General features: G+C 62.1%; 1 protein-coding gene across 3 annotated transcripts in view; it reads left to right on the forward strand.

The window, feature by feature from the left end:
- ALPL (alkaline phosphatase, biomineralization associated) overlaps positions 1-15,599 on the forward strand; it is a 55,483-nt gene extending 39,884 nt beyond the window's left edge. For 2 of the 3 annotated variants that reach the window (XM_062193142.1, XM_062193144.1), the window contains exons 3-12: positions 2,856-2,975; positions 3,196-3,311; positions 4,171-4,345; positions 4,866-5,041; positions 7,924-8,067; positions 9,812-9,881; positions 11,684-11,818; positions 13,143-13,334; positions 13,920-14,039; positions 14,613-15,599. In XM_062193142.1, the coding sequence (XP_062049126.1) occupies positions 2,856-2,975; positions 3,196-3,311; positions 4,171-4,345; positions 4,866-5,041; positions 7,924-8,067; positions 9,812-9,881; positions 11,684-11,818; positions 13,143-13,334; positions 13,920-14,039; positions 14,613-14,878 (1,514 nt within the window). In that variant the 3' untranslated portion in view covers positions 14,879-15,599. Of the gene's footprint in view, positions 1-2,855; positions 2,976-3,195; positions 3,312-4,170; positions 4,346-4,865; positions 5,042-7,923; positions 8,068-9,811; positions 9,882-11,683; positions 11,819-13,142; positions 13,335-13,919; positions 14,040-14,612 lie in introns of those variants that run through there. The other variant, XM_062193145.1, reaches the window with a different exon arrangement.
- The last annotated feature ends 6,053 nt before the right edge of the window (positions 15,600-21,652 follow it).

Raw genomic sequence — 21,652 nt, forward strand, 5'->3', positions numbered from 1 at the left:
GGGGGGAGTGTGTGCCTTCTCCAGCTTGGTGGAGAGGGAGGCCGTGTGACCAAAGGCTTTGTGGTGTGGTGTGTTCGCGGAGGAAGGCAGGAACCGGGAGGGCCAGCCGAAGACGGGGGAGCCTCTGATCCAAACCACTGGCCTGGGACGCTGGCCTGCAGCCGCCTGCGGTTGCTACTGTTCCCCGGTTTCCCGGGGCAGACGCGGGGGTGAGAGGGACTTGCCTGAGGGCACCTGGCTGGACAGAATGGGAGGGGGGCCTCCAGGTTCCCAGCTGGAGACTCTGCCTGCGAGGTCTGGCCTGGGGGACCTCAGCAGACATCTGCGGACAGAGTTGGATCCTGGGCTGTCTGGTGAAGGTGCAGGTGATATGCGGAAGCTAGGTGGGGGGTTACATAGAAATACGTGAGCTGGAATGTTTGCCAGCCCTGCCTGGTGACTCACCTGTCAGTCTAATACAGCCATCTTTCCGGGATACACCTGGGTCTCCCCTGCACCAGGAGGGAGGAGATACCATGATGGCCACAAGGAAGTTAAACTCCATGTGGAGGGGCTGTAAAATCCCAGAAATCCACCATGCAAGCTAAGACCCTACCCCATTTGTTGAGTTAAGGCGCCACCCTGTATCTCATAAGAGACTGATAACAAGGAAGGGTCCTCTTTCGCCCATGACTGTGTGTGGGGACCCTTGTTGGGCCTCCTCTCCCTCTCTCTCCTCAGAGGCAACTCCCTGGCCCACTCATGATGGGCGTGTCCTGTGGAGTGCCCCACACTCACGCATGAATGTCCTTTCTCCTTTAAATAAATCCTGCCCTCGCATGTGTACTGAATGGATGCCTCTGCTTTGAATTCTTTTTTTTTTTATTATTATTTTTGACAGGCAGAGTGGACAGTGAGAGAGAGAGACAGAGAGAAAGGTCTTCCTTTACCGTTGGTTCACCCTCCAATGGCCGCCGCGGCCGGCGCACCGCGCTGATCCAAAGACAGGAGCCAAGCCCTTATCCTGGTCTCCCATGGGGTACAGGGCCCAAGCATTTGGGCCATCCTCCACTGCACTCCTGGGCCATAGCAGAGAGCTGGCCTGGAAGAGGGGCAACCGGGACAGAATCCGGCGCCCCAACCAGGTCTAGAACCCGGTGTGCCAGTGCCGCAGGTGGAGGATTAGCCTGTTGAGCCGCGCCTATTGAATTCTTATCTCTGTGGAGGCAACAACTTGGGATAAAGATCAAGATGCCGAGGCCCATAACAGAGGGACCGGGTGGGTGTGGCCTAAGGGGAGGCTTTGTGGGGCAGGGCCGTGGAGGGTGCCTGGCCCCCCTGGCTCCCCGGGGCAGGGGCATTGCTGCGTGGGCATGAGGGTCTCCAGTTCCCTGGGTCCCAGGTCGGTTCTTCCTCTCCTTTTTTTTTTTTTTTTTTTTTTTTTTTTTTTGACAGGCAGAGTGGATAGTGAGAGAGAGACAGAGAGAAAGGTCTTCCTTTTTGCCGTTGGTTCACCCTCCAATGGCCGCCGCGGCCAGCGCATCGCGCTGATCCGAAGCCAGGAGCCAGGTGCTTCTCCTGGTCTCCCATGCGGGTGCAGGGCCCAAGCACTTGGGCCATCCTCCACTGCCTTCCCGGGCCATAGCAGAGAGCTGGCCTGGAAGAGGGGCAACCGGGATAGAATCCGGCGCCCCGACCAGGACTAGAACCCGGTGTGCCGGCGCCGCAAGGCGGAGGATTAGCCTGTTGAGCCACGGCACCAGCCTCTTCCTCTCCTAATGTGGAGGCGGTGGTGGCACCACTCGCTCAGGCTGCTGGGAGGATGCACGGGGCTGGCGCTGCGTGAGAAGCAGAAACTGCGTGTGCGCAGAGGGAGCGCTGCTCTGCCCCCGTCCCAGGAAGCGAGCATGGGCCCCGGGGGAGCCAGAGGAGAGGGTTCTGGCCCCAGCTCTCAGCCCCCAGTGCCTCTCAGGGAGCTGACAACCACATGCCAGGGACTTGGCACAGCTGTGGTTTGGGGTTTTTCTTTAGATACTTTTTAAGTTACTGATTTATTTGAGAGGCAGAGAGATAGCGAGAGTGAGCTCCTATCAGCCGGTTCATTCCCCAGGTCTCCCATGTGGGGGGCAGGAACCCAAATACTGGAGCCGTCTCAGCTGGCTTCCGGGGTCTGGAGCCCAGCCTCAGAGGCAGGACTCGAACCCAGGCACCTTGGTGTGGGCCTTGATTGCTGAACGCATGCACGAGAGACAGGGAGAGAGCAGAGGACTTTGTAGTTCTCACTTGATCTCAGAACCACGGAGCACCGTGCAATGCTTGAGTGACAGGTGCTGGGCCAGGGGCGCAGCAGTGAGGCTGGGCAGTTATCTTAAACCCTGTTCATTAAACTGAAGGCAGGTCTTGCTGTCCCGCGCTGCTATTAACGCTGCCACCAACGAGGTTCCGGGTGAACGTCCTTTCATGAAAAGCCGAGCAGAGCGGATCGTGCCGGTGGAGGCATCTGGGGTCTCCTGCATCGGAAGGGGTTTGTTCCAGGAGGAGGTTGAGCATCACCTGTTCAGTGGCTGTCACAGCGGGGCTGCAAGGAGACGGCGTGGGCTTTGGAGGAAAGCTTGGTTTTGCCCACATCTGCCCGTGCTGTGCAGCCTTGGGCGAGTCCCTCAGTGTCTCTGAGCCTCATGAAACATGGGGAGGAGACGCTGGGTCCGCACGCTGGTCTGCGGGCGTTGACTGGCGTGTGTTTGCGGTCACGAGGTGTGTCTGAGGTGAGCCGCTGGCGCTCTCTCCTCCGAGTTCAGGCCTCCCGGCCCTCAGCAGTGAGATGTGGGGGATCTGCGACCCGGGGCTGGACTGATTCTGCCCCTCCCTCTGCACAGAGAAGGAGAAGGACCCCAAGTACTGGCGGGACCAAGCCCAGCAGACCCTGAAAAATGCCCTGGGGCTCCAGAAGCTCAACACCAAGGTGGCCAAGAACGTCATCATGTTCCTGGGAGACGGTGCGGCCTGGGGCCTGGGGAGGGGCCCAGGGAGGCAGGCTGGGGGAGGCGCTCTGGGCGAGGGGCGGTCAGGCTGCAGGCCCAAGAGGTCTGGGTCTGGGGAGGGGAGAGGGGGAAGGAGAGCCGTGCTCCAGTGCCCCCTGCCCCAGCCTGCCTTGGCACCAAACTGGGGAGCTCTGGGTGCCAGGAGGCTGAAGCCCCCACTGCCCGCCGCCCACAGGGATGGGTGTGTCCACGGTGACAGCCGCCCGCATCCTAAAGGGTCAGCTCCACCACAACCCTGGGGAGGAGACCAGGCTGGAGATGGACAAGTTCCCCTTCGTTGCCCTCTCCAAGGTGAGCTGCAGCCCCGAGCCCCCCGCCCCAGCCTGAGCCTCCCAGGGCTCACGTCGGCCCCGCTGGGTCCCCCGGCCACTGTGAAGGAAGCAGAGCAGTGGCACTTCTGGGGCTCTTAACTCTTGGAGGTCAAAAATCTGTTTATTGACGTGAAACGTACAGTTTAAAAAAAAAAAAAAAAAAAAAAGGATGTGCAAGCCGCGGCGGTAATTTCCCAAGCATCCAGGGCAAGCCATAGCACCTCTGCCGCCAGCAGAGGTCCCCTCGCCCTAGCCCCCTCCCCTTGCTGACCTCTGACCCCGCAGATTGGCTGCACCTGCTGTTGTGTCTGGTGGCAACAGAATCCTGCCGAGCGGTCTCTGCACGCAGTTCAGGTTCTCTCCCGGCGTGTTCGGCACCTTGTTACTGGCAGGGGTTACATAACGTCTCCCAGACACTGGGTCACAGCGACCGCGGGGCTTCCTGTGCCTTCCAGGAGTTCTCAGGCTGCTGGGGAAGGGGACGGGCAGATGGCTTCAAGGGCTCTGTGAGAGAGGCCCTCCCTCTCCTGCGCCCCCCCCCCCTTTCTCCAGGACTCACCTGCTGGCCCCGCTCTGTGTTGGCTCCTGCAGCCCCACAGCCTGAGAGAGGCCGCGCTGACCTGCTCTGACCCCCGCTCTGCCACCAAACACTTCTCCATATGTTGGAGAGTCAGACCCACCCTTCCTGCCGCCCGAACCAAGGCCTGGGTTATGGGTACAGGAAGCAGCAGCAGGGTTCAGCCAGGCCTGCAGGGGCCTCCCCGTGTGCCGTCCCCTTGGAGGTGAGCAGAGGGAGGGGTGAGGCCGGCCCTCTCCTGACCCTTGCTTCCCACCCGCAGACCTACAACACCAACGCGCAGGTCCCCGACAGTGCGGGCACCGCCACCGCCTACCTGTGTGGCGTGAAGGCCAATGAGGGCACCGTGGGGGTGAGCGCGGCGACCCAGCGCTCCCAGTGCAACACCACGCAGGGCAATGAGGTCACCTCCATCCTGCGCTGGGCCAAGGATGCCGGTGAGTGGCAGGAGCAGCTTGGCTGCCTACCCGTCTGACCTCAGCCTCTCCACCTGGATGGTGGGGAGAGGGTGGAGAAAGAAGCCCTCCCAGCTTCCAGCTCTGATGTGCCGGGCATCTGGGACACGGTCCTGGGATCCCCGCCACGCCAGGGGCGGCTCCTAGGCTCTGAGCTCAGGTCATGTCCCCGAGTCTCTCATCTTGACCGTGAGATGGCCATGAACATAACGTGGCTGCCCCACCCCCCACCCCCCACCCCAGAGCCCTGGAGGGGCCCCTGCGGAACGGGTTCTGTATGATCCCAGGTGGAAGGGAGGACTCCGGCCCGAGTGCTCACAGTTCTGGGTGTGGGGAGGGGCTCACGGCAGCAGCCACCCCCTGCCTTGTGCACACATGGGAAGGCCGAGGCCCAGGCGGTCAGCGGAACTGACAAAGGCCAGCAGTCAGCTGGGGTGGGAGAGAGAGCAGCCAGGCCACCCCATGGCATATGAAGCCAACCCCTCCCCGTCCTGAACCCCAGGGAAAGCCGTGGGCATTGTGACCACCACGAGAGTGAACCACGCCACTCCCAGTGCCGCCTATGCCCACTCAGCTGACCGGGACTGGTACTCGGACAACGAGATGCCCCCGGAGGCCCTGAGCCAGGGTTGCAAGGACATCGCCTATCAGCTCATGCACAACATCAGGAACATTGACGTGAGTGTGGTGCGGCCGGGGCGGGCGCGGGCGACGTGAGGTGGGGCCTGTGGTGGGCAGGAGACCTCAGGCCTAGGCTGGCCCGGCTCCCCACACACCTGGGAGGGCTCCCAGCCCATTAGGGGATTTGTGGTTGGGGCAGGCAGGCACTGGAGGGTTTCTCTGCGGTGTGGCTGTGGAGTGACCCCTCACGTGCCCACCGCACCCCAGAAACCGGGCGCCTGGGGATTATTCCATAAATTGGAACTTGGCGCTATGCCCCCCACCCCCCAGGAGATGGGCTGCACAGTGGCTGAGCAAGGGGAGTGCCTGCCCTGCGTGTTCACGCGTGCACAGAAAGGCATGCGTCTGTACGTTCAGCAGCAGGTTCAAAGAGAGCTGGCAGGTGCAGTGGTTAGCGCAGGCTCACTGGATGAAAATTCCTGGGTTCCTGCCCTCGCCCAGGCTTTTGCTAGCTGTGTGACCTCGGGTCAGCTGCTTAGCCTCTCTGAGTCCTCCCTCTGTGGACTGTGTCTCCCTCACAGAGCTCAGATTGCAAGAAGCAAATAAAGTAATCCCTGTAGGGAAGTGCCCAGAAAAACGGTAGCGTTTCCGTGTGAACTCCACGTCCTATGGCCCAGAACACGCACTTCCCCCTGAGCAGGCCTGGGGTGCAGACAGCACGTCTCTGTGCTCCTCAGTGAGAGCTCTGGCTTCTGTCATCTACTGGGGGGAGGGGCTGAGCCTGGGATGGGGGTTCAGCGAGGCTCAGAGAAAGCCCCCCGTCCCAGCCACCCTTCACCTGTTTCTCCTGGCTCCTGGACAGACTCACCTGTCTGCTGTCCCCCTGAGTTTCCAGGTGCCACTGGTGCCTCTGCGAACCCCTTTTCCAAGCAGTGGCCGCAGCACCCCACTTCAGGACAAGTGGACCTGCGGACCCTTCTTCGGGGGCAGCCACCAGCCTGGGGCCAGTCCCCTCCCTGGGCCTCGGTTTCCCCAGCTGCCTCGGCCCAGGCTGTTGGAGGCCGTGCTGAGGTCATGGATGGGGAAACATTTGTGCACACACAGTCTGTAATTACGGGCTGTGCTTGCCGAGCTTGGCGGGGCCAGCCCGAGACGGGGTCAGGCGCTTCAGGGACAGAGGGACCACAGTTCAGGCTGGGGGAGGGTGTCCACGGGGGGCGTGGGGAGCGCGAGCTGAGCAGGGAGAGGGTAGACCCGGGTGGGACCATCCCACTCCTCCCTGCTCTCTCTTCCTCTTCTCTCCCAGCTCCCTCTGCCTCTCCAGCCCACCGCCCCACAAGCCCCCAGCCCCCCAACTGTACATGAAAGAGAAATCTTGATGCCCCTAAAAATAAATATCTTTTGCTTAAAAAAAGAAGAAAGACACAAACCCAAAGCCCAAAGCCCGATGCCAGTCTGTTATTTGGAAGTTTAATGAGCCCGGGTGCAGGTCCTGCTAGGGGCGGGAAGCCTGGGGCCTTCGTTTTCCACTGGAAAATGCCCAGGGGTCAGGTTCTGTGGGAATGCTGGGAGACACGGTCCCGTGGCCTGGGGTCTCTCGCGCCTTCCCCTCACAGCCTGCCCCGCCCCCAGAGCGCCTGGTTGTGGCTGGGAGTGAGGCCTGGCAGCACGAGTACCGCCCCCTGGAAGCCTTCCCCGGGGGTGCTGGGGACCACGCTGGACCCTGCAGCGACTCCTGTGACAGGCCTGGCCTGGGGCAGGGGGAGGGGCAGCTCCCATTTTATAGATCAGAACATTGAGGTTCAGCATGGTTGGGTGACATGGCCTTGGCCAATGAGCACCGGAATCAGGACTCAAACCCATGTCTCATCTGTAAGGCTTCCCAGGGGCCCAGCGTCCAGGCTAGTGCTAAGGCACCTGCCGCCCCCCCGACCGTGGGCCTGGCCACCTGGCTCCCCATCTTCCCCATACAACCTAGGCTCCAAGAGAGCAAAGTAGAAAAGGGGTCTGGGAATGGAATGGGGAATCCGGGCCAGCCTCAGATGGGCTCTGCTTTCCCAAGGTGTCAGCCAGGGGCAGTGGCCTGGGCTGGCGCCCGCGGTGACAGAAGGACACCGGTGTGGTGCTCACCACGGGCGGCGTCTGTTATGCTCTTGGCCCCCATTTTAAAAATAGTCAGGACTTCAAACATGGGCTCCCAAGGAAAACAAACAGTCCCGCGTCCGTCTGCCGCACACAGCAGCCGCGCTGGGTAAAATTAGCCCGGCAGTGACTACACAGCCGTGGGGCCAGCCCCACTGTTTGCCCAGGCTGCGGCCGGCTGGCTCCCAGCTGGGCTGCCCCAGAGACCTCCCGGCTGGGGCCTCTCCCAGTGCATCCTGCCTTTCTCTGTGGGAGACGAGGCTCCTGGAGCCCCCGTCCTGGCACCTTGGATGCAGCAGGCCCTGGAGCCAGATTCCAAGTAGCCAAGGGCTCAGATGCTGGCTCTGCCCTCACTGACAGTGCAGCCTTGGGGGCATGAAGTCACGATTCTGTGTCATTTCTGTATCTGGGACCCACGTGGCACACATGGCCCTGTGGTTCCAGTACCAGGTCGCGTGGGCTCGTGCATCTTAAGTGCTCAGTGCCTGGCAGCCTCTAAGTGTCTTGTTCCTCTCCAGGGGGGACTTAGGGGTCAGGCTCCCAGAAAGCCAGGGAGGGCAGGTGAGCAGCAGCTTGGATGTTTCACCCAGAAGCCCTAGTCCACGGTCCCCTTAGACCCGATCTCACGTCCCCCAGCTGAACACTGGAGGCTGAGAGAGGCCTGAGCCCAGGACCCAGCCAGCTGGGACAGTATCCGTGGAGCACTCTGGGTGCCCAAGTCCAGGGGCCCAGGCTTCGGCCACCGAGCCAGAGGATGGCCTGGAACCCTGGTGTCCTGATGGCTCTGTCCCCTACAGGTGATCATGGGTGGCGGCCGCAAATATATGTATCCCAAAAATAGAACCGACGTGGAGTATGAGGTCGACGAGAAGGCCAGGGGCACGAGACTGGATGGCCTGGACCTCGTGGACATCTGGAGGAGCTTCAAGCCCAGGCACAAGGTAGCAGGCTCAGGTCCAGAGGTGGCCTGCAGTGCGGTGGGGCTGCGTGATGCTCTCTGGGCCTTCATGTTCCCCTCTGTCAAATGGGAGCCTTGAGTGGTCCAACAGAGGGATGAATGGCACCAGGTAGGGAATCCAGGAGTTCCCTACCCTGGGAGGCCGCTGGGCCCAGGAAGACCCTCGTGGAAACAGCCACACTGCGCGCCCACGTGTGTGGGCCCCAGGAGGGGCCTGCGGCACAAAGCATGAGTCAGATGGTCAAGGACCAGAGAACGCTACGGACTCGATGGTGGGAAACTTGGGACCTGCAGGCACCCAGAGGGGACAGACCACAGGGAGGGGCCGAAGAGCTCCCAGCTCCGAAGGAGTAGAGGAGGGCGTGGGGCGGCCACACGGAGGGGTCCCAGAAGGCCTGGGAGCAAAGGAGCCAGGTGAGAAGCCCCACAGGGCGTCCCCCTTGGCCTGGGGAAGCGAGAGGGCTGGGGATGAGAGGAGGGGGCTTGGGAAGGGCCCCAAGCTGTGGCTCTCTGGAGCAGCCTCTGGCCCTTTAAATCTGCGCTGCGGCCGGGCCCGGGGCCGCTGGGGTCTGGAAATGACTGTGGTCTGCTGAAGACAGTGGGGAGCAGCCTGGCAGCCACTTTGATGTCACTCTGGGCTTGGGTTTCTCAGGGTTCCAGGGCGGCCCCCCCCCCCCCCCCCAGGCCTTGTGGGATGAGGCTGGGCCAAGAGGGAGGCGGGGGCCGGGGTCGGGGGAGGCGTGGGACTGGGCGGCTCTGAACCCACTCCATTCCCTGTGAGTCAGCTCAGGCCAGCCCAGGGCCCCTTCCCGGCCTGGGCAGAGACAGTCCCTGCCCGGCCTCAGTTTCTCCTCGTGGAACGTGAGGCCAGAGCCTGGCCCTTTCTACCTAGGCAGGGTGCTTACCCTGGGAGTCAGGTCGGGAGAAGGGGCCCAGTCCACAGCCCTGAGCCGGCCAGGTGGTGTAGCGCCTTTGGGCCCACCTAGATCGCACATTCCTAGAAAAGGTGCCCCAAGAGTAGGATCTGGGGTCGGTTCCCTCTTTACCGCGTGGGAGTGGCTGTGCCTCACACGCGCCTCAGTGCCCTCATCTGTAAAATGGGCTGGGGAATAGGAAAGCTGCCTCAGGGAACCAGGGCTGGGGGTGGACCCCACTTGCTTAGCTCCCCCTGCCCCTTCTCCAGCAGCCCCTGATGTGTGTAAACCTCTGATGCCAAGGCCTTTGCCAGAGAGGACGAGGGGCTCCCTAGAGGACACACAGTTGGTTCATGGCAGTGCTGGGACCTGCAGTCCAGCGCCGGGCGGGATGGCCTGCCCGCCAGCCTCGCCCCTGATGGTCCTGCCTCGGGGGAAGCAGCTCCTCCTTTATCCCCCCTCCTAGATGGAGCCGCCAAGCCAGAGCTGGGGCTTTGCTCCTTCCCCGGCTCCCCACAGCCCGACTCACGGCTCGCACCCACAGCGGGCAGCCCTGGACACCTGCACCTGCCTCTTCGCCCCGCAGTCCACCTGCCTGGCACCCTCCTCCCTGACCCCGGGCAGCTCAGGCCCTGGCTGCGTTAGGCCTCGTAACTGCCCTTGTTTTTGTCATTTCTGAAGGTCAGGCATGTCGGCGGGAGTGGGGGGAGCATCTGAAATGGCAGGAGGAAACAGTCGAGCGCCCCAGCCTCGGAGTCCGCGGGGGCGGGTCCCCCGGCCCCTACAGGTGCTGACACAGGCCCTTCCTCCTAGCACTCCCACTTTGTCTGGAACCGCACCGAACTCCTGGCCCTTGACCCCTACACTGTGGACTACCTCTTGGGTAAGTGAAGGGGGTGGAGTGCCCAGTGGCCATGTAGGGGCCTTTGCTCTCAGACTCCAAGGGCCTGGGAAGGGCGAGGAGGGGGGTTCTGGTTCATGGGATGAGGCTGGCATGGGCCCCAGCCCCAGCCCAGCCCCATCAGGCACGAGGAGAAACCCAAGAACCGGAAGCTCAGAGGGGTGTGGCCTGCAGCTTGGGACACAGCCCAAAATGGCCTGACCCGGGCAAGCCTCACCCTGCCTGGGATCTGGGACTTACAGGCTCCTGTGCTATAGAGTGGGGACCTGGAGTCGGCTCTGCTGTGTGGCCCCCAGGCTGGAACCAGCTGGGTTGTCGCTATCAGTCCCAACAGGCGGTCGTCCCTCCTGGGGGAAGGTGAAGCAGGCAGGCCCCCAGACCAAGTCTGGACCCAGGAGGCTTGGTGGAGCAGGATCCTGAACGCTGCCACCAGGTGGAGGGCCAGGGCCTCTCCCACCTGCCACTGTGAGCAGAATCTGCCAAGGGCACAGCTCTGGGTCCTGGCGGGGTCAGTGGAGCAGGAGGGGACCCCCACACACACACACCCAGCTCTCTGCTCACCTGGGTGGCCTGGCGCACCCTCGGCACCAGCTGTGGGCCAAGTGGGGCTGTGCAGGTGCCCATGCAGCCCGAGTGCCACATGTGGGTCAGATGACCCAAGGCCGGGTTTGGTCCCGCTCGGCCACCCTACGCCATGTGACCTTGGGCAAGGGCCTCCCCTGCGGGTGCCTCAGTTTCTTCTTCTAGGAAGGGGGGTGACGTGTCTTATCAACGGGCGTGGTGGCAGCGTCTGCCTGGGGCTGTCGTGCCCATTCAGTGGTCCGTTATTAAGATCGCTGTGGAACGAGGCGTCTGGAAGCAGTTTAAGCAAGAGGAAATGTTTATCAGTCGGCGTTTCTCGGGTCAGGAGGTGGCTGGGTCTCACAAGGTCGCAATCATCTATAGACCTGCCCGGGGCTGCGGCTCGGCTGCTCCCGTGGCCAGCAGGGTGGCCTCTGTTGTTGGCTGGCTTCCCCCAGAGACCCCAGAGGGTGCCAGGCCCGAGCCAGAGCCCTGGCCCTGGAAACCTCCTGGCACCCTTCTGGGCCGTCTTCCCCAGGAGTAGCAGGGCTCCCCTCGCCCCTGTGGGCGTGACTTCCGGGAGGTGTGGCTATTGGTGCCGTCTTGGAGGCTGGCTCCTCGTGACTCCTGAGCGCTCAGGACTGTGCGTGGCCCTCTGTTTGCTGGAGCTGCTGTCTGGCTGCACGCCCACTCGCTCATGGGAGGGCGAGGTGTTCTGGGAAGATGCCCAGAGCCCGAAACACCGAGACACAGAGCTGATGACAGGGGCAGGGGCTACGTCGCTCTGCTATGCACGAGGGAGAAACCCGAGATCAGGAGGCAGAAGGGGCTTGACGCCAACCCCCGGCTGCTTCACCGTGCAGCCCGCCGTGCCCTCCAGCTGCAACCTGTGATGGTACACATGCCCCAGCTGCCCCGTGGAGTCCAGGCCACAGTGCCATGTCCTGGGCCCTCCATGCTCCAGGTATAGTCACGGACTTGAATCCTAATTAAGAATGGCAAGGTTATCGAGCCCTAAGGAGCCTCGGTTTTCCTGGTCTGAAAAATGGGCATAGTGATCCCCCTCCCCCATTGTGGTTCTGGTTGTGAAGATGAAAGGAATTGTGGGCCCCAAAGAGCCACCAGATAGGCCCCACTCCACCCCTGAGTTGGAGGTGGTGAACCTGTGTTCACGGGGGTGCCTCGGGGCCATCAGCAGGCCTGTCGCCTGGTGCCGCCCTCAGGTCTCTTTGAGCCGGGGGACATGCAGTACGAGCTGAACAGGAACAACGTCACCGACCCGTCGCTCTCCGAGATGGTGGAGGTGGCCATCAAGATCCTGAAGAAGAACCCCCGAGGCTTCTTCCTGCTGGTGGAAGGTAGGGCGCCCATGCTGGGAAGGAGCTTCGGGAAACCATCCCCTTGGAGAGGATGGGTTTGGGGGTTGGGGGAGGGCGCTGTGGCAGGTCAGCAATGCAGTCCAGGAAGGCTTCCTGAGAGAGGAGGCAGCTTCCTCCTTCCGGGGAGTCTCTGAGACCTCTCTCCTCAGAGGGTCCTGGCCTACCTGGCCTGCCCGGCACAGCCTGCATTCCCAGTTGTTCTCAGTGCTGTCTGGGCTTGCAGCCCGGCTTCCGTTCTTGTCCTGGTGCTGCCCCCTGCTGGCCGTGTGACCGTACCTGTACATTTCTGTAAAAAACGAGGCCAAAAATCATCCCCTCCCGGGGGAGGGCGATCAGCCTGCAGTGCGTTCAGAGACACGAAGTACTTGGACCAGGACCCAGCAGAGAATACATCCTCCGTGTTTCTCTGCTTATCATTCTTATGATTACACAATGGCCCGGCAGTCACAGGAAGGATGAGGAAGCCATCAGGGTTCTGAGTTGCAATGCCGGGCCTCCGTGGTCCCTCGTGCTGCCTTGCTGAGATCTGCGTGTACACGCACACATGTGGGCACACCTGCACATGCACCCTCACCGCGTGCACTTATGTACTTGGGCCCCTCCACCTTCCGGGGGCCAGCAGCCACCAGCCCAGCTTGGCTGCTTTCTTGCCAAACAAGCTGCGTGGTCTCGGCCTGGCCCTAAACAGGCCTGTGCTGCCGAGGAACCAGCCAGGAACCAGCGGCGGTGAGCATGGGCTCCCCTGGGAGCAGGGCCAGGCCGGGCCCACCAGGCCAGCTGCTCCCGCAGCCACAACAAAGGGAGGCCCCGCCCGGCCGGGCGGCCGTCGGCCAGACACAGGCTGGTGGGAAGACAGGCGGCCTGGCGCCCAGGCTCAGGACCCTTGGAGCTGGGCGTGTCCAGCCAGGCAGCATTCCCTAAGGTCACCCTGCCCCAGCCACTAGGCCAAGCTTGAAGCCAGGCCCCTGCCCTCACCACGGGGGAGGTGGCATGGCACTTGCAGAAGCCTGCAGACCCCACCCAGGCACTGAGGGCTCATGGAAAACCAGGGGCTTCCGAGGGAGTCACACCTGCCTTCCAGTCCGCCTCCCACGCGTGTGCTTTGGCCCTGACTGCTCCCTCTCTGGTCCCTGTGGCGGCTGTGTGGCTGCCGGAGGGTGGCAGGTGTGGGGCGGGCCCAGAGCAGCTCCTGGCAGAGGGTACCATCCTTCTCTGTCACAGAACGGTTAGCCCAGGGAGGGCCATGGGGCTGGGGGATGCACGGCTCCCCCTCCCCCGCTCACCGAGGCCTTGGTGTCCCAAGGAGGCAGGATTGACCACGGACACCATGAGGGCAAGGCCAAGCAGGCACTACATGAGGCCGTGGAGATGGACCGGGCCATCGGAAAGGCCGGCACCATGACCTCTCTGGAAGACACCCTGACCGTGGTCACCGCTGACCACTCCCACGTGTTCACCTTCGGAGGATACACGCCCCGTGGCAACTCCATCTTTGGTAAGCGGGCTTCCTTTGGCAGGGACACGGGGCATGCCCAGGGTCTCTGTCTGCCCATCTGGGTGCATGAGTGGGTGGGAGGAGCAAGCCCCAGGCACCTGCTCAGTAACAGAGCAGGGGGGGAAAGGTGCTGGCAATGGGTGGGTGGGAGGACACGGGATGAGGGATGGAGTGAGCTGTGTGCATGGGCGTGGGGGGCTGGCCCCATGGACAGTGGGTGGGAGAAGAGATGAGGGGTAGAGTGAGCTGTGGGCAGGGGGGGCTGGCTCCATGGACAGTGGGTGGGAGAAGAGATGAGGGATGGAGTGAGCTGTGGGCAGAGGGGGCTGGCTCCATGGACAGTGGGTGGGAGAAGAGATGAGGGGTAGAGTGAGCTGTGGGCAGAGGGGGCTGGCTCCATGGACAGTGGGTGGGAGGAAGAGAAGATAAGGGGATGAAGTGAGTGTGTGTGCAGGGGTGGGGGGCGGCTGGCTCAGTGGGTGGAAGAGAAGAGAAGAGGAGTGGGTGGTGGGAGGGAGGGGGAAGCACAGCGAGTGCCCAGGCTGGGGGCTGGGGCTGGATTCCCTGTGCTCCGTCCCTGTGCAGGCCTGGCCCCCATGGTGAGCGACACGGACAAGAAACCCTTCACTGCCATCCTGTATGGCAACGGGCCAGGCTACAAGGTGGTCGGCGGCGAGCGAGAGAACGTCTCCATGGTGGACTACGGTGAGAGCGCCCAGACCAGGGCTGGGAGGGGGCGGGCGCCCCTCGCGGAGGAGCCTGGGGTTAGAGTGTAAGCTACTGGTCAGCGGCCAGGACTTGGGTCCAAACAGCCACAACTGAACGTCACAGTGAGGGCACATAACGCTCAGCCCCTCCCGCCACCCCCACACGGGGCTCTGAGAGCTGCGCATGGTGCAGGCAGGTGCAGGTGCTGGGTGTGTTACACTGTGGCTGCTGCTGGCTGTATGCTGCTCCCACGGCTGAGGCTTCCCAGTTAGCCCAGTTCCATACTGGTGCACGCTCCTTTGTTCTGGATTCCTCCGTGGTGTTGCCAGTGGCCAGAGTCTCTCTGTCGGCTGACTCGCAGTTCGTTTTCACGCATGTTTTTCAGTGTGGGGGTAGAGAGTGTAGGCTGCTGTGTCGGGCAGACTCAGGTTTGAATCCCGCGGCCCTGGGGGAAATGCCTTCCCCGCACTGAGCCGCAGGCCCTTCTATCAAATGGGAGCACTGGGGCCGGCCAGGCAGGGGGACGGAGACCCTGGCAGGCTCTCAGCGCGTCTTCCTTCTGACCCCCAGCTCACAACAACTACCAGGCCCAGTCCGCTGTGCCCCTGCGCCATGAGACCCACGGCGGGGAGGATGTGGCCGTCTTCGCCAAGGGCCCCATGGCGCACCTGCTGCATGGTGTCCACGAGCAGAACTACATCCCTCACGTGATGGCTTACGCGGCCTGCATCGGCGCCAACCTGGACCACTGTGCCCGGGCCAGCTCTGCCGGCAGCCTTGCCCCGGGCGCCCTGCTCCTCCTGCTGACCCTCCTCCCCCTGAGCGTCCTGTTCTGAGGGCCCGAGGCCCGGGCACCCACAAGCCCAGGACAGTTGCAGCCTCCTCTCTCGGTGCTGCCCACTGCCCGACAGCCCACACCTCAGGGGGCGGGGAGGCCGAGGCCACTGCTGCCTCTGCACCTGCCAGAAAGGGGACCCAGGAACCAAAGTCTGCTGCCCAGCTCACTCCCTTCTGGAATCCTCTGCGGGGCCAGTGCCTGGCCTCCTGCCTCCCCTCCCTCTCCTCTGCCCTTTGGCCAACAGGGTAGGTTTCTCTTGGACAGGCAGAGAGCACAGACTGCAGAAATGCCCAAAGCATCTTATTTTTCTAGCAAATATACTTCTTCAGGCCCAGAAGCCCTGCGGCCTCCACGGAACATTCCGGATCCGACCTCCCACTCCCCTCTCCTTCCCTCTGGAACTCACCGGGCCCTGTCATGCTCATGGCCCTGTGCCCAAGCCCAGCCCCCGGCCCCGCAGGGGTGTCCAAGGCTCCCGCCAAGGCTGCCCAGGGCTCCCAGGAAACCGCCTCCTGGGACTGGCGTCCAACCCAGGGGGGCCAGGCTGGAAGAGCCACCCACTGGGGCACCCACGCCCAGCCGCAAACATACGGGCCAGCTCCTCTCTGAAGCGACTCTCCTGTTTGGAACGGCAAAAAAAAAAAAAAGAAAAAAAATTCTCTCTTTGGTGCTGGTTCAAAGGGAACAACAAAACATTTAAATAAAACTTTCCAAATATTTCTGAGGACAGAGCCGAGTCTTTGTGGTCAGGAAGAGACTGAAATAAGCTCATTTCTCTGGGAAGGAGTGGACGCCGGGCCCGGGGGGTGTAGGTCGGTTGGGCAGGGAGAGCCTACAACGCTCATTACCTGGGTGACTTTGGACAAACTGCTCTGTGTGTCGCCCACTCCTGGGTTGCTGTGAGGATTACAGAAGAATGCCCCCCCAGAGCCCCCAGCAGGGAGGACTTGAAGGGGGCCCGGGGTCCCCTCTGCTGCCTGGCACTCGCCAACAACACCACGGACCCTGGCCCCTTGCAGCTGCTCGGTCGGTCCAGTCACTCGTGTGCTAGGCACCGTGTGAGGCCTTGAGAACTTATGGCGAAGGAGCTTCCACAGAGCTTCCACGTCACCAGGCGGCTGCCATCTTTCTGCGCCCGGTGTTCACGCGTGGGGCCTGGGGACCTTCGGGAAATACAGGGTCGCCCCAAGTTCACTCCTCGTGCCTGGCTGGGATGGAAGTCCCTGAACTCCAATCACTTACGACAGGCCACGCTTTGGATCGCGCTGCGCCGATCCAAAGCCAGGAGCCAGGTGCTTCCTCCTGGTCTCCCATGTGGGCGCAGGGCCCCTGTACTTGGGCCATCCTCCACTGCCCTCCCGGGCCACAGCAGAGAGCTGGACTGGAAGAGGAGCAACCGGGACAGAATCCGGGGTGCCGGCACCGCAGGCGGAGGATTAGCCTAGTGAGCTGCGGCGCCGGCCGTCATTTAATTCTTACCAGCAGCCAGGGCCCCTCACCCAGGCGTAGAGATGAGGGCAACAAGGGCGTGGGAGGAGCACCCCCTTGGTCCCCCAAGGTGTGGCGCTGGGACTTGAGAGCGGGTCTGATTCCAGAGCTCCCACACTTAATGACAGCCTTGATGTGTTTACAATACATGACCAAACCTCTGCGCGCCAGGTCCTGCAGCAGCCCAAACAGATGACTTAGAACACATACCGGTCAAATCTGAGCTCGGACGAGGAAGCAGGCGTCGGGATGGAAAATGCAAACTGGGCAGCGTGCTCTCAGCTTCCGAGCAGTCCTGGCCAAGAGGCAGGCACACAGAGGCTGCAGGTGCACGCCCCTGCCAGGACAGAGATGCCCCGTCCCCAGCCTCGGGCGCTAAGCCCATCCCCGCCGACGCAATTTCTGCCGTATCTCTACATTATCATTTCTGGAACAATCCTTCCACGTTATATGTAAGCACACGACCGTTAACCGTTCACGGTACCACCCGAAGCCGATTCACAGGGCTCAGAGGCGTGCAAACCATACTCTGTATCTCAGACTGGGTTTCCCCAAAGACAGCCCCCGAGATGATCCTTTGAGTACAGACAGCGCGAGATGGGGAGGCCGGGGAGGGAAGGAGGCTGAGAAAGGGGGCGTCGTGAATCAGGTGGCCGTGGGGTAGGGGAAGCCCCCCAGGGGTGTGTATTCCTCACCTCTGCTCCCATTGGCTAAGGGCTACTGGGGACAACGAACACTGGAGCCCGAAGGCCTTGCCTGGTGCCGCAGCATCGGCAGAACGCCAGAAAACATGCGGACACACGGATGGGGCTGGAGGCTCGGGCTGGGATCCTCACCCCGGCTCCAACATCTCTTGGTTTTATGAACTTGGACAAACTGCCCGGCACCCCCTGCCAAAGCTCGGTGCCTGTTTGGTACCTACTGAGTGCTTAGGACCCTGCTGGGAGCAAGCAGCTCTTCCTGCCCTGACCTAGGCCAAGGGATGGCGGCGGTGTCGGAGGACCAGAGCCTTCCCAGGCTGCCCTCTCCCAGGCTGGGCCCGGGGCCTGGGTCATTCACAGCCTCGCAGCCCCACTGCTGGGCTCTGAGCCCTCATCCGAGCCGGGGATGCAGGCAGAGGTCTCAGCTCCGCCCACCGGCACCCACGGCCACCGGAGTAGTAGAGGCTGCCCTGACAGCACCCACGTGCACTGTCCCGGGAGGGACAACAGCCGGGAGCTGACAACGCCTCTTCCATCCACGGCGCCAGCCCTGCCAAACCCAGGAACCTCACTAACCTAACACGGTAAGGACCGGTTGCTGTCGCAAACGTCGGGTTGGGCCCCCAGCCAGGCGCCCCATGGGACCCAGCCCTTCTCCACTCCGTGGCTCTGCTGCCCCCTCCGCGTTCTGGACGCGCTTCCCGCACCTAGACCGGAGAACTCGCACCGCGGCCTAGCGGCCCCTTTTCCCGGAAGTGGACAGGGCACTTCCGTCCTCCGAGCGGGGAGAGCCGGCCCCGGGCCCGCCCCGCCGCAAAGGAGACTGGGAAATGTAGTTTTCGGCTGGGGGCTGCTCCCGGCGCCCGAGGCAGAGCAGGTGCTCACCGTGCCTGCGTCCGGCGTCCGGCGTGGGCCAGAGGCCCTGTGCTGGGGGCCCGAGCCACGCCTCGCAGGGGGTGCGGCAGCCTCCGGGGCCGCTCCTCCCTGGGTTTTTGTGAGCCACGTGGGACGCAGGCTCTGGTCGCCTCCGACTAGCACACGCCCCAGACCTCCGCACAGGCTCCCTTCCTTTCACTTTAAAGGCAGAGACAGAGATCTGCTAGATCACTCCCTAAATGCCCTCAACAGTCGAAGCTGGGCTGGGCTGGAGCCGGGAGTTGGGGACTCCATCCGGGTCTCCCACGTAGGTGGCAGGGACCCAAGTCCTTGAGTCATCACCGGCTGTCTCCCAGGGTGCGCAGGAGCAGGGAGCAGGAACTGGGGACAGAGCCGGGACTCAGACCTGGACACGCTGTCCAAGGACGCAGAAGGCCCGGGCAGTGTCCTACATCACCGTGCCAAATGTCCACCTTCCCACCACGCTCAGAAGACCGAGAGATTTCACAGAAGATCTGGAGTTCAGGCTTTTAAAGATCAATTTGTTTATTTGAAAGGCAGAGAGAGAGAGAATCTTGCATCCCCTAGTTCGGTCCCCAGGTGGCCCCGACCACTGCATCTGGGCCAAGCTGAAGCCAGAAATAGTAACTGCATCTGAGTCTCCCACGTGGCTAGCAGAGGCCAAGCACGCGGACCACCTTCCACTGCCTTCCCAGTTAGCAGGGACCTGGGTCAGAAGTGGAAGCATCAGGACTGGAGCCGGCACTCCGATATGGGACGCCAGCAGCACAAGCAGGGGCTTCACCTGCTGTGCCACGACGCCAGTTCCTCTTTATGGCTCTTTTGAAGCATCAGAAGCTCTGGCTAGCAGTGGACCCTGTTTCTCTCAAGGTCAGCCGAAGCTAAGGAGCGGGTAGAGCGCTCCTGTCTGGCCCGGCCCAGCATCCCCTATATTCTGACACTAAGCCCCTGCGGGCGAGGTGGAGCCGGACCTGTGACCCCTGCCACACCCTGTGCAGTGGGAGACAGAATGCTCACCCGTGGTCAGCTCACGTGTAGAGAAGCAAGGAGCTGGGGGGGCAGGGAGGGGTACTCGGCAGCTGGGCACAGAGGCAGAGAGGGCACCAAGTGTACTGGGGCTTAGCGAGGGCAGGGACACCCAGGGCGAACTGGTCCAGGGGAATTCAGGGAGCACCGAGAGCAGAGATGAGCTTGGAAAGGTCCCAAGAAGCCGGAGGTTGGGGCCGGCACTGTGGCACAGCAGGTTAAAGCCCTGGCCTGAAGCACCAGCATCCCATATGGGCGCCGGTTCAAGTCCTGACTGCTCTTTACTGCTCCTCTTCTGATCCAGCCCTCTGCTATGGCCTAGGAAAGCAGTAGAAGATGGCCCAAGTGCTTGGGCCCCTGCACCTGTGGAGACCTGGAAGAAGCTCCTGGCTCCTGGCTTTAGCCTGGCCCAGCCCTAGATGTTGTGACCATTTGAGGAGTGAACCAGTGAATGGAAGATCTCTTTCTTTCTCTCTCTGTAACTCTGCCTTTCAAATATATATATATATATATATATATATATATATATATATATATATAATATTTATTTATTTATGTGAAAGGCAGAGTTACAGAGAGAGGAAGAGACAGAGAGAGAAAGAGATCGTCCATCCCCTAGTTCACTCCCCAGGTGGCTGCAACGGCCAGGGCTGGGCCAGGATGAATCCAGGAGCCAGGAGCTTCATCTGGGTCTCCCATGTGGGTGGCAGGGGCCCAAATACTTGAGCCATCTTTCCACTGCTTTTCCGGGTCCATTAGCAGGAAGGTGGGTAGGAAGTGGAGCAGCTGGGACTTGAACTGGCGTCCATAGGGGATGCCAGTGTCACAGCTGGCGGCTTTACCTGCTCTGCCACAATGCTGATCCCCGAGCACCATTTCTGAAAGATCATCCTGGAAAACAGTTTTGAGGACACCTCAAGAAGAGGCCCTAGGGGCTGGGAGGCCAGCACGGAGTCCGCTGTCTTCGACCAGGCAGGAGGAGCTGGGGTCACTCAGATGGAGAGGGAGGACAAGCTCCCAACGTGGCCCTAAGAGTCCTGGCTCCAGTTAGGTGGAGCCAGACGAATGGCTGGATCATCAGCAACTGAATGCTGAGAGTGAGAGCCACAGACGCCACCAGATGCCCAAGACAGGAGCTGTCACCTTGAGAGCACATTGCCACACACCCCCCACCTCGTCTCCCTCCCCATTTTACGGATGTGAGAGTTGAGGCACAGAGGCCATTGGGGCCTGCTCCAGAGCCCATGGCTTGCAAGTGACAGCTGGAAGAGGAACCCAGCTCTGCCTGGTCCCCAGTCTGCGTTCTGCCCCTTGCAGATGCCAATCTCTCTCTTCAAGGGAAAAAGCTCCGCCCCCTGCCCCGCCCCAGCAGCAGGCCGGTGAGAGCACTGGGAAGGCAGCACTGTAATTAGCCCCACAGCTATGCTGAAGACCTCCCACCGTGATCTAGCCCTGGCCAGTGGGGGGTAGGGGGAGCGGGCATTAAGTTCTCCGAAGAGGAAGAGGATCTGGGCTTCCTCTGGGCCTCCTGGTGTTGCCAGGCCCCTTTCTGGCTCCTCCCGGTCCTGTGAGAACCTCGGGCCAGGGCGCAGGGCAGGCCAGGCCAGGGCCACCTCCGCTCCTGCCCACTGAGACACAGTGGGGGCGTTTTCAGGGTTCCCAGCCTAGGCCTGGCCCCTAAGTGCCTTCCAGCGCAAGTTCACGGCCCTGCTCCCAGCAGCCCTCGGGGCCCAGGGGCTGTCTTTACCCCCAATTCACAGTTGAAGGAACGGAAGCCAAGGAGTGAGCTAAGTTATCGGAAGCAACACGACTGCCAAGGGCCAGCGCCAGGACCTGAAGCCAGGCTGCCTGGCTCCAGAGAGCAAGGTTTTAATCACACAGTTGTAGCCTCCTGCAGCGGCGGCCAGGCCAGACTCGGGCGGGCTCGTCCCTTGGCCAACAGAGCTGGAGGCAAGTCCCTTCCCCTGGAAGTGGAGCTGTCACTCATCACCAGTGCCTGTAAGTGGGTCTCCTGCGCCCCCTCTCTGGTCCTGAGCTTGGGCACAGCCTGGCCACTGCCTCCCATTTGCTGGAGTCCACTGCCCTCATCTGTGGACTCCTTGACCTTGAAGCCACAGGGGGCTGGGCAGGGTGGAGGGAGGCGCTGAAATCCAAGCTCAGGAAAGTCGGTCTGCATAAGTCCCAGGTGGCGGGGGTCAACTCCAGGTGGGGCGGGCTGGGTGCGGAGGCCAAGAGCTGGTGGCCAGGAGCCTGTCCTCTTGCTGGAAGCCAGAGGCACGGCCCCAGCCCTTGTCCTGGTTGGGGGAGCCAGGGTGTCGGCCCCAGGTGTCCTGGGTTCTAGAGGTCAGCCTAGTATTGGGGACACTGGCTTTGGGCCTCCTGGCCCCTCAGGTGGCCTGGGTGGGAGAAATGACCATGATGAGGCCGAGACCCAAGGGCCCTGGCAGGGTCAGGGTGAAGGTGAGACCTGGAGTGCTTGGGATGGGGTCATTCAAACGCTCTGCTCCCCCGAGCCCTGGAAGAAGGCCTGAGCCACTGCTGCCTGCTCCTGGGGCCGGAGCAGCAAGGACTGTCCTGACACCACACCCACACCGAATGTCAGTGCCCAGTGGGCCCTTCATCTGCCCTGAGCATCACCACCATCTCACCCACCTCTCGAA

This window comes from Lepus europaeus, chromosome 5 (assembly GCF_033115175.1).
Source record: "Lepus europaeus isolate LE1 chromosome 5, mLepTim1.pri, whole genome shotgun sequence".
In the NCBI taxonomy this organism is placed as follows: Eukaryota; Metazoa; Chordata; class Mammalia; order Lagomorpha; family Leporidae; genus Lepus; species Lepus europaeus.